Source organism: Schistocerca piceifrons, chromosome X (genome assembly GCF_021461385.2).
Source record: "Schistocerca piceifrons isolate TAMUIC-IGC-003096 chromosome X, iqSchPice1.1, whole genome shotgun sequence".
Taxonomy (NCBI): Eukaryota; Metazoa; Arthropoda; class Insecta; order Orthoptera; family Acrididae; genus Schistocerca; species Schistocerca piceifrons.
The window spans coordinates 116662058-116674858 of NC_060149.1; the positions used below are offsets into that span (position 1 = coordinate 116662058).

The 12801-nt window shown below is 44.8% G+C and overlaps 1 protein-coding gene across 1 annotated transcript in view; it reads left to right on the plus strand.

The window, feature by feature from the left end:
• Positions 1-2150: 2150 nt before the first annotated feature.
• LOC124722964 overlaps positions 2151-12801 on the plus strand; it is a 355252-nt gene continuing 344601 nt past the window's right edge. Inside the window, exon 1 of the mRNA XM_047248133.1 lies at positions 2151-2251. Within this exon, the coding sequence (XP_047104089.1) occupies positions 2161-2251 (91 nt within the window). The 5' untranslated portion in view covers positions 2151-2160. The remainder of the gene's footprint in view (positions 2252-12801) is intronic.

Sequence of the window (12801 nt, forward strand, 5' to 3'; positions counted from 1 at the left end):
CGCAGTGTCGTCTAAGGCAGTTTGTACCGCCACAAATTCACGAAGAATGTCCAGATAGCGTGATGCAGTAATCGTTTCGGATCTGAAAAATAGGCCAATGATTCCTTTGGAAGAAATGGCGGCCCAGACCAGTACTTTTTGAGGATGTAGGGACGATGGGACTGCAACATGGGGCTTTTCGGTTCCCCATATGCGCCAGTTCTGTTTATTGACGAAGCCGTCCAGGTAAAAATAAGCTTCGTCAGTAAACCAAATGCTGCCCTCATGCATATCGCTGTCATCAATCCTGTGCACTATATCGTTAGCGAATGTCTCTCGTGCAGCAATGGTAGCGGCGCTGAGGGGTTGCCGCATTTGAATTTTGTATGGATAGAGGTGTAAACTCTGGCGCATGAGACGATACGTGGACGTTGGCGTCATTTGGACCGCAGCTGCAACACAGCGAACGGAAACCCGAGGCCGCTGTTGGATCACCTGCTGCACTAGCTGCGCGTTGCCCTCTGTGGTTGCCGTAGCGGTCGCCCTACCTTTCCAGCACGTTCATCCGTCACGTTCCCAGTCCGTTGAAATTTTTCAAACAGATCCCTTATTGTATCGCTTTTCGGTCCTTTGGTTACATTAAACCTCCGTTGAAAACTTCGTCTTGTTGCAACAACACTGTGTTCTAAGCGGTGGAATTCCAACACCAGAAAAATCCTCTGTTCTAAGGAATAAACCATGTTGTCTACAGCACACTTGCACATTGTGAACAGCACACGCTTACAGCAGAAAGACGACGTACAGAATGGCGCACCCACAGACTGCGTTGTCTTCTATATCTTTCACATCACTTGCAGCGTCATCTGTTGTTGAAAATTGTAACTACTGTAATTTCGAAAGTTTGTCTGCCTGAAAATGTACTGTTGTCCCAAGCATATTGCAACAAACGGTGTATTTCTATCGCTGCTCGTTTCGTTTTTATTGCCGTTTCAAATATACCGGTCATTTTTGAAACACCCTGTATGTACACAACACACTGATTGTCAATGATATCCTCAATATCATCATTACAAAAAAAACCACGTGTACTACATTCGTAGAAGTACCTCAGTGTACCACTAGATGTTTATGTCCTGCAATAGCACAGGTGGTTTCCTGTGAAAGGTGGTACTTAAAAGAAAAATTGGTAAAACGGTGGTTTCGGGCAGAAATCACTGGTACTCAAAGGGAGCCGGCCGCGGTGGCCGTGCGGTTCTACGCACTCCAGTCCGGAGCCGCGCTGCTGCTATGGTCACAGGTTCGAATCCTGCCTCGGGCGTGGGTGTGTGTGATGTCCTTAGGTTAGTTAGGTTTAAGTAGTTCTATGTTCTAGGGGACTAATGACCACAGCAGTTGAGTCCCATAGTGCTCAGAGCCATTTGAACCATTTTTTACTCAAAGGGTTAAATCTTTACGTAATGACTCTTGGAGACATCATTACATGAGGGAAGGGCAGTTTACTCCCTAAAAGCTGGTTCTTGCACCGTAGCACTCACTGCATGCGTAAGGGCTTATTTTCACACATCCCTGTACCTCTTCTCTAAAATCGGCTGAGAAGAACTTAGTGGATAGTAAATACAGTTGAACGCGACAAGTCATTTCGAGTTTATCCTGATTCTGAGTAAGTGTTGAAGGCTAAGGTCTCCTATTCACCCGCCCCCCCCTCCACCGCCCCCCCCCCGCCCCCTGCCAGGTCAGAAGCAGTCTACCTAGCCTGTCTGTGTGCAGAGTAAATTTTGTGTGAATGAGTGAATGAGAGAGGAAGTGTAGTAGCTGTTTGCGCAGCTCGTATCTGAGACAGTACATGGGAACCAGCCCTATATACACCTAGTGGGATGTGGGAATTCGCCCAAAAATCACATTCCCGGCTGACCGGCACGCTGAGCCCTTGTCGTTAATCCGCCGGGCTGATTCGATCCAGGGATGGATTACCTCCCCGTCACAGAAACTGTCGCGTTCACAAGCGTATCTAAGAGATGGGTTTCTGTTTTATACTGATCTACCTGCCTGAAATGGTTTATTGGGCTTTTGTTATTGCAAGAGGTTGCACAAACGCTAGTGGACAAAAGTATCTTGTATCGGAAGGCCACCTGATTAAATTAATGCTAATAGCTAACCAACCATATTTGCAGGACGTACGACATGGGATCTACACTAGGGCGGTCTGTAGCGTGTGTGCTCGTGACTCTGCTGCTGCTGACCGCGGCAGACGATCGCCAGCGCAGGCAGCATGGTAAGTAGCATTCGTCTTCCTGTTACTGTGCTTCTAAAAAATAAGTTTTGGCATTTGGACTGTATGCATTTAACTGGAAGTCAGTAACTATGGTTCCAGTCCAGTGTGTTTAACAAGTTACATTCCTTCGTATTTATATATAGGACACAGCATATAGATGTAGAAGCCAACATAGATTATTGAGCATATAGATTGTATTTACAGGACTGTAACAGCGCCGTTTTTATGTTGACCGCTTTTCTGACGCCAGTATTGCAGGACGGCCATATCTGCTCACAAATAGCATGTATGGGAAGCTGTGAGAGTGGGATCTTCCAGTACTTTGGCGAGCGAGGAATCGAGAATGCTGGCGGATTATAAAATTCTTTATTATTCGACGGTTCTCATACAGTAGGTTCTGACCGTGGCTGGTGGCAGCATGTGAGTCCGCTGAGGCAAAAGAATGCTGAGACAGCTTAACCCGGGCTGCTGGCAGTGGCAGTCTCGCCTTACAGCAGGACTGGAGTTCTCTGCCTGTAGCCCGCGATGGCCGGCAGGGGCATGCGGATCACCCAAGTCCAACCCAGGATTCTCGAAGGCTGGCTAGTGTCAGGCAGTGCCACACAATGAGAGGTCTTGCCTCGGTAGTATCAACTGAAGGCCCGGAACCATCAATGCTAGCTGACACCTCACGTACCAGCGACTTCCCCTAGTTGATAGTGCTGCTAGATGAATCTACTGATGCTTGCTACACATCTGGCTGAAGACTGGTGCAAAGATTATACCAGACGTAAGTGTGATAAAGATGGAAGGAAGCTACTGGATGAACTGGGGATATATATGCTTTCTTTGGCTGGGTGTGTAGTGACATGAGTGCAGTTCCCATCACATAGCTGACTGTAAAACGTTAATTTGTGCTACAGCATGTAACAATCCAGTCCACTTCTGCAATAAGCACTGCACTGCGAATGATACCCCAGGATTACTGCAGCACCCAGCTGCAAAATTACACAAGTGGCTGGCCCATATACCCATTGGCTAGAGGCTGTGGCTTGGCTGAGACTAAGATCAAGACAGGGCATATACAGGAAAAACATGCATAAAACGTGGAGCCAATAACAACGTATTCTCCATTGTGGTGGGTCACGACCGAGTGTTGGTCAGCCAGACAAAGTTCCCTCGTTCATGGCCTCGTGTCTGACGATGGCCATGGTGGCAGTGTGACAAGAAGCATGCAGAGACTGGCAGTGGCACCCTAGTCTCTGTTGGCCCAGTGACCTCAGCACATGAGAACAATAGCCCTTCCACAGTGACCATGGCAGCATGTGAGTCCGCTGAGGCAAAAGAATGCTGAGACAGCTTAACCAGGGCTGCTGGCAGTGGCTGGTACGAGAACAATAAGCCTTTGTCCAATTGTCCAAGTACCAGCCATGTTGTTTGATGACCCACGATATGCCTGGAGGAGGGAAAGGGGAGGATGGGGCTTACATTATCGACGACCTTGGCATACAAGAACAATGGGCCGTATTGATATCGAACTCCCCTTGTGCTACTACTGTTAGTTCACATCGACCTATCCAGCTTTCACCAAATGTTTGGTTGAGATGTTCACAGATGTCATGTGCAAATTGCATGGGTGCTATGTTAGAACCACATTTCATGGTGGATCGACAGTGGCAAATTTTTCGATAACACCACCAATAACAGTTGCAGGAATGCCATGTATCTGGGACCTGTTAGGCAATAAGCCCAATAAGCTCAAAACAGCCTCTCTGGTGAAGTAAGTTTTATCTGTAAAAAGAATGCGGCATGGAAATATGGACATGTCCGCTCAATGATGTATAAGCCATGTACATAAATTATACGTAACGGAAAATGCGCCAGATTCAATGCATGCACGTTCTGTAGGTGATAAGAATACGTTTGCGCTACAGCCTCGCTGCTGGCAGTTCGCTCCTCCCTGCTGGCACATCGCTGCTAGCTGGCCGCGCAGGCTTCTCACTTCTCGCCTGGAACCTTTAGCTGGCGGCTGTTCACATCGCTAGTTGAGTGGATTCCTTGCAGTGTGTGGAGCAAAAACTATGTATATGTATCGTCCAAATACAACAGTAGTGATATGTTCATACCAAAAATGTGGTTATTGGTAACTAGAAAAAGGAAGAGCTAAGGACACACTCTCTGAATTTAGATTGTCCTCACTGTAGATACTGTCACCAGTTCTAAGAAGAACTTCATAAAATTAGCCAGAGCTGTTTGTCAGACTGTTACGTATATTGTAACAAACTTTCCCGTTTATTTTAAGTATTATCAAACCATAATAGTGTAAGATACGAAGATTCAACCCAAAATTAGTAAAGTAATTTCTGTTGGAGAGCATTTCCTAGACTTAATCACTCTGAGTTAATATTTCGTCATTGTTTATCTACATCTACTTCATACACTACATCTGCCACTTGTAGATTTTAGTACTGAAATGCTAATGAAAAAGAGAAACAGGACAACGAATTTTCAAAAACTATTACACGTACTGTTATCCTTCATGAAGCGGTTATGTTGATCTGTATGTCTTTGATTCCAGAAAGCACTGAGTCCAAGAACGGTTCAAATAAGTGTCTGTTTAAAATAGTCACTTGTAGGTCCTATAACATTAGTATCATTATGGTGGTTCCATTGGTGGAATACTGGGGAAATGCAATCTACAAAAGAGATTGCTTAAAAAACATTCATACAGCCCATCTTACAATACAGCTCCAGTGCGTGGGATCCATACCAAATAAGGCTCTCAGCGGACACTGAAGAACGGCAGCAACAATAGTCACATGTTTGTTTGATCATGAAAGAACATCACGGAAATAGAGAAACACCTGAGCTGAAAGATGTTTGAAGTTGGTTGCAAACTACTTCTCAAAAGTGTATGTACATCGTTTCAGGTGCCAGTATTAAGTGAGGAATCTATGAATATACTACAGTTCCCTACACATCGATCTTACAGAGATCGCGAAAATAGGATTAACCTAATTACAACTTGCACAGTGGTACTTCAGAAGTCATTTTCCCACACTCTGTACCTTAATATAGGGTACAATGGGAAGAACCTACTGTCATGCACTTCACAGTAGTTTACAGAGTATGGATGTAGATGGAGATATAGAAATAGATGTAAGCTGTGTGAGAAACTGTGCAATAAGGAACAGTCAAACAAAGCTTTGCTAGAGTGACCTTGAAGCAGCCAAACATAGCACAAGTTTCAGGACATGTGGTGATGGTCACAGCACAAACAACAAACCAACTTGATACTGTCACCTGTTATAGATCGTAGTGAGCAGCTAGGAGGGCAGCGATGGTCTAAGTTAAATGGACCAGAACTTGTTTCATCATCGCCGGGCCATGCTGGCGGGCAGCCAGTAATGAAGTGGCAGCCTAAGGAAGTAGCGCAGGAAAGCAGGTATGATGGCTCTTTTGACATCAAACTGTCATCCAAACTGATTACATTGTGACAGCTGATTGATTTATGACCTTAACCTATTGTTCTGCTCAGTGGTTATTCATGTAACCCTCGCCCTTCCTCACCCCAGAGGTCCTTAAACTATTGTTCTGCTAAGTGATTTCCCCTTCACCCCCCACCGCCCCTCTCCTCCTTCCCCCTTCTAGGAAAAGGGGCACTTCCTCAGTTTTGAGCCACTTGTCTCCCTCCTGAGAAGCCTACCAGCCCTCTCCTCCTCTTCCTTACCTCCCTCCTTGTCTCCCCCCACATCCCCTCCTCACCCCCAGTCCTGAACTGGTGGCAAAATGACTCAGTCTGTGCTGAACTGCTGCAGAAGAAGAACATAAGGTAATGTCTTTATTTATTTAGTGTATTTATTTTTGAGTGTGTTGGATTGTGCTCCATGCTTCACCGCAACCTGGACGCATTTTCTGTCTCCCCCACCCCCACTTTTTCGAATTCTGCATGTGTATGTTTGTCTTGAAAGTTTGAAGACCGACTGCTCTAGTCCACAATGCTGCCAACACAGCGAGTTCGAAACTGTCCTACAGCCACTTCTAGTGGCCTCTCGTAACCTGAGCATTCGAAATTAGTGTCTGTGGAAGTCATGTAAACAGACTGTCATGCATGTGGGTGGGTATTACATACATTTTAGATGTATAAATATCAATGGAGAACAGTGACTTTGATGCTATTTGTTTGCATGTCGGAAAAAGGGTGTAGTCTTGCGCTTTTAAAACAAATATTATGACAGCAATAGTGTAAATAGTTGATATAGTACTAAAATCAATTAAATGTCCAGCTAAATAGATGTAAACAGAATTTATACTTGTTACAATGATTATCGAACAGAGAAAAATGAATCTTGCATTGAATATACTACAAAATAAGCACTGAACACCATCCAGCAGTCCTTAGACGTACATTTAACCAGCAAGTTCCACACACTATGATGAGTAGAACATTTCACTAATGGCATAATGCTGGTAGGACCAACAACAACACGATAATCAATATTGACTGAACATTATAAGACAGAAAGACATATTCTTTTTTTGTGTTTGTTACCAGTGTGTCTTAAGAGGAGAGAGACATAATCCTCTTATAATGAGCAACTATTTAAAAAAACACAATACCAACGACTATGTTATGGTGCGAGGGCTTTCTGCCCGTAGTTTTACAGGAAGACAAAACGCTGCAACAATATCACACAACTATCGAAAAAAAAGAAACCTTAAACCATAACTCTGCATGTCTCTTCACCTCAGTATATGGATAGAGACTAAGCAGCTTAGAACCGGTCTTACCCCCCTTCCTACATCCCCTCCTCCAGCCCTCTTCTCCCCCTGCAGATATAGATACTGCAGATAGCCCGACCACTCAAAATTAGTGTCTGTGAAAGTCAAATAAATAGACAGTCATGCATGTGGGTATTACATACACTTCAGACTCATAAATATCAGTACAGAACAGCGACTTTCACGCTATCTGTTCACATGCCGGAAAATAAACACAGTCATTTTTACACCCGACAGGAAGCTAAAATTCGCATCCTTTCCTCCTCGTTATTTCGTTACATCCAACCGAGTAAAACCACAAACTCCATCTGCGATATTGTTGTCGATGATGAATGAGCAAATTGTCGCATTTTTCCATGATTTTACACGTTTTCCATCAATTTCACAATTTTACCAGATTTTCCGTAATTTCAACGCATTTTGCCCAATTCCTCGACTTCAAAACCGCTGCTTCGACGACTTCTCACATCAACAAAACGTCTCATCGCGTCTATCTCGTGATTCTATCAGCCGATGACATTGTAGCATGCTTCTCAATTTCTGTGTCATTGCCAAACCCACCCTCCATTGCTTTGCAAGTGCCATATACATGTGAACATACCATGAACCTTGTTACACTGCCTACATCACATAACACAAATACAGGGGATAGGCAAAATGATGTGAACAGTGGCAGTAATGGGAAGGTTGTGTCTGACGGTCAACAACGCAGGTAAGGCACGTGTCGCGCTAGACTGTATGTGTTCAGTACAGACTAGGCATCAGTGCAAGTTGTTTACAAGTAGTGCAAAAAATGGTTCAAATGGCTCTGAGCACTATCGGACTTAACATTGGAGGTCATCAGTCCCCTAGAACTTAGAACTACTTAAACCTAAATGACCTAAGAACATCACACACATCCATGTCCGAGGCAGGATTCAAACCTGCGCCCGTAGCGGTCGCGCGGTTCCACACTGAAGCGCCTAGAACCGCTCGGCCACATCGGCCGGCCTACAAGTAGTGCACACTTTATATTTGTATTCAGAGGCCGAGGTTGACGTGCAATGAAACACTTAATAGAGTTCCAAAGAGGGCAAATTGTAAGGGGCCCGATTAGCTGGAGCATCAGTAACCAAGATAGCCAACTTATTGATTGTTTCAAGAACAGCTGTTTCAACAGTCTTGACTGACTACACAAGACTTGGAAACACATCATCGTGTAAACGTAATATTGGACGCAAATCAAAACTAAATAACAGAGATCGCCGTACACTAACACGAATTGTGTCAAAACAACACAAAACTACTACGGCTAAAGTGACTGCAGAGCTCAATATCCATCTTTGAGACACAGTATCTACCGACACGGTCCGCCTATAACTCCATAAAGCGAATATTTATGGACGAGCTGCTATACCGAAACCATTAGTGACGACAACAAACGCAAGGAAGCATAAAACATGGTGTCAGGAGTATAAAGCCTGGACGGCTGATTAGTGGAAACACGCCATATGGTTCGACGAATCAACGTTTTCGTTATTTTGAGCATCGGGCTTGGTTTACGACTGGAGAACACCAAAAGAAGCCTGCAAACCTGATTACTTGATTCCAACGATTAAGCACAGAGGTGGAAGTGTGATGGTGTGGTCAGCCGTATCATGGTATTCTGCTGGTCCAATCATTGCTCTCATAGGCCGTATTACAGCCAACGATTATCTGAACATTTTAGGTGATCGGGTGTACCCTATGATTCCCCAACAATGATGCCATATTTCAGGACGATAATGCACCCATTCATACAGCCAGGAGAGTACAATCGTGGTATGAGGAGCATGTAACTGAACTGCAGCGTCTTCCCTGGCCAGCACAGTCCCCATACTTGAACATTATCGAACCCTTGTTGGTGGTATTGGAGTGCCGACTCCGGAGCAGATTTCCGCCTCCCTCGTCACTACAGGAGTTAGAAGAGGTTCTGATCAAAGAGTGGCATAACATTCCACTGGAGACTATGCAGTCATTATGTGCCTGTATTTCAAGACGAATCGCTGCTATATTATGGGCAAATGCAGGTCCAACCCCTTATTAATAAACCATTCCCAAGTAGTGATTTGTAGCGTGGGAAACAGTCAGCGGCAGAAAGGAGGTGCAAAAACTACGTTCCTTAGCTGAAACACTCTATGAATTCAAAAAAATTTTGTTACGACTGGCCATCTCTCACTATGTGGATGGGAGTCACAAATTATTCTCACTTTCGTAGGATAATGTTGCAGATTGAAAGATCTCACCAACACCTTTGATGATTCCAGCCCCAACAAACACGAATCGTATCCATAGCAGCACTCTGTCCCCTTCGAAACGAGCTGCCCCTTTGTTGAACCAATCGGCTAAGGATCCTGAGCAAAACTCTAAATGGTCTCTCTCTATGCATCTCGTAACTCTTTCTTTGTCTTCAACCACTATACCCGCTACATTTGACGTCTCGTGAAGGAACAGAACAAGCTGAGTTCCACGTAAACAATACACTTCGACATTTTTCTTTCAGAAAGAGCATAACATTTTCTCCAAACTTGTACAACCGACCGCCGCTAGTGAAATAGACCAGTATTCTCATTCCAATAACGTAGCTGCCGTTCTGCGAAGACTGTAGATATGAGCCTGATACATTTGAGAGTGTTTTGGTGATATTGTAGACGGTTAAGAAGAAGACGAAACATATGGTTTATGCATGCTGGAGTTTCAGGCCGAAGGAGTTTGTTACATTTTACGTAAATCACTTTTGCTATCAATATTGTTCTATTGTTTGGAGTCCATACCAAGGAGGTAGAACATAAACACACTCCTAAGGCTACATGGTTCTGCACTTAAACATGCTATAATGCTATAGCAGTGTGATTTCTGATATATTAGTTGTATAATGCAATGCTTCCAATACTCCAATGCAGGAAATATATTTCCAACACCTGACATACGTTCACCCTGCCAGTTTTTTACCCACACATCATGACAAAAAACTTTAAGATGATAAAACTACTATCTTCGACATCAAAGAAAAAAAATATAGTTTCCTGTGTAGTGGGGAAATGGTGTATTTAGCATGTATCTTTATTTATCTAGAGGAAGGAACCAAAATAGGTTTTCCATCGGTTTGGTGGGCATGATTCATCACATATGTGTCGAAAGTCCTCTGCTGGCTGAGGTATGGGGGAGGTTTGCTGTTAACGATTGTCGGTAGACAACGCTATAAGTCACACCAAGAACAAACGAATTGTATACGAGTTGAATTCAGGTTATACCACACAACTGATACAGACGAAGAGAACAATAGAAAAATGGTTAAATGTGCGATAAATGACCTGCCACAACATCTTCCTCTCTCTAAAATGCATTATGAGTCTACCTTGTTACAATCCGTCTCAACCGATTATCTGCTTTCTATCATCGTTTAACGCAGATCCATGTCAATTGAGAGGCAGATGTCTCTCTTTCCTAGGAAAGCATCCAAGACAACAGTCAACTTGCACATATCCCTTTACCTCAGTAGACATACTGTAGAATGTTGTTAAAAACCACACAGCAACTGCTCTGTAACGTATGTGCTAGTTGACTCCATAGGGGTTGTCATTGGTAGAGAAGAAAAAACGTACATTTTAAATACCGTTTGTTAGAATTTAAAACACTTAAGCAGTCTTGCACAGGATGAAACATGCGACTCTTTCTGCAGTCATCTTAAAAAATATGAATAGCTTTAGCATAGGCTGTAGTCACTATGAACTGCAAAATGCATCCCCACTCCACCCTGCTCTATCACCATCATTTGCTGAAAAGTATTCCCCTTATGCTCAACCATTGTTACCTTCTTCCACTCCCCATGTAAGAGGCTCTGAATGCCATCCTCAGCCATATGCTTAGAAGTAATACACATATTAAACTCCTCACTGGCCAGCACCAACATCTCGTAAATTACACATTTCCCACCAAAAATAAAAGACAGTACCTTCCATTCCAGCATTTTTCCTGACAATTCACAAGTGGACGCAGAAAGTGTGGACAGGTGGGGGCTGCTGTAGGACAGATTCCTGCATACTCTGGTGGCGGTATTGTGGACTAGAGCATTCAGTCTTCAAACTTTCGAAGCGAACACACGCGCGCGCACACACACACACACACACACACACACACACACACACACACACACACACACAGTCGAGAAAATGGGGTTGGGGGCGGTGGAACGTGGGGCGGGGAGGTAAGGGATGGTGGAATGTGGAGGACACTCCAACACCTTCAAAAATAAGTAAATAAAGTAAATAAATAGAGACACTACTTTACATCCTTCCTACGCAGCAGCTCCGCATAGACTGCCTCTTTTTCCCGTCATTTCACAAGTGGAGGAGGGGAGGGGAAGTGGGGGAGGGGAAGTGGGGGAGGGGAAGTGGGGGAGGCGAGAAGAAGTGGGTGAGGGGAGGGCTGGGGGATGTGCCTTTCTCTAGATAGGTGGGTTAGGAAGATAGGGAACTGTGGGGGGGGGGGGGGGGAATCAGTTAGCAGAACACTAGGTTAAAAGACTCCTGAGGTGAGGATTAGGGGCGGGGGTTTACATGAAAAACCACTTAGCAGATCAGTTGCTTAAGATCATAAATCAATCAGCTGCCACGATTTAATTAATTTGCACATCAACTCGATATCAAAAGAACCCTCATATGCACTTTGCCCCACTACTTAAGGATACTTTACGCTGCGACCTCACTGCTGGCACTTGCTGCTTGCTGCTGATGCATCACACCTCGCTTCTCGCTGTGAGCCTGGTTACATTACACTGCAGCCTCGCTGCTCGCTTATCGCTGGGGAAATTACTGTGCAACAGTTAGTAAAGGTAATTTTGGAGGTACCCCAAAAAAGTATGATAGGACTGTTAGGACTGTTACTGTTTACAATTTATATAAATGATCTAGTAGAATGTGTCAAAAGCTCTTTAAGGCTCTTTGCAGATGTTGCGGTTGTCTATAAGACGGTAGAAACGCTAGATAACAGTAACGATTTGCAGCATATTCTGCGTACATAGGAAAATAAATCTACTACTATACCACTATACTATTCATGGCCCGCTCGGTTAGCCATGCGGTCTAACGCACTGCTTTCCCAGCGGGAAGGCGTGCCGGTCCCCGCACGAATCCACCCGGCGGATTAATGTCGAGGTCCAGTATACCGGCCAGTTTGTGGATGGTTTTAAAGGTGGTTTTCCATCTGCCTCAGCAAATGCGGGCTGGTTGCCCTTATTCTGCCTCAGTTACACTATGTCGGCGATTGCTGCGCAAATACTGTCCCCACATACGCGTACACCATAATTACTGTAGGACGCAAACATTTGGGGTTACACTCGTGTGGTGTGAGACCCTCCTGGGGGGGAAGGGGAGGGGGGGGGGAGGTCCACTGGGGGCCGAACCGCACAATAACCCTGGGTTCGGTGTGGGGTGGCGGTGGGATGAGTGAACTGCTGTAGCCTGTTGTGGGGTTGTGAACCATTGAGGGGTAAAGTGGGGACGAAGCCTCTCCGTCGTTTCTATGTCCCCAGTTCAATACAATGTAACACCCCACTCGTTGCTTGTCCTATTTTTGCGTGTGTTCGCCACTGACAAACAACTTACAGAGAAACATCCCCCAGGGTGTGGCTAAGCCATGTCTCTGCAATATCCTTTCTTTCAGGAGTGCTAGTTCTGCAAGGTTCGCAGGAGAGCTTCTGTAAGGTTTGGAAGGTAGGAGACGAGGTACTGGCAGAAGTAAAGCTGTGAGTGCCGGGTGTGAGTCGTGCT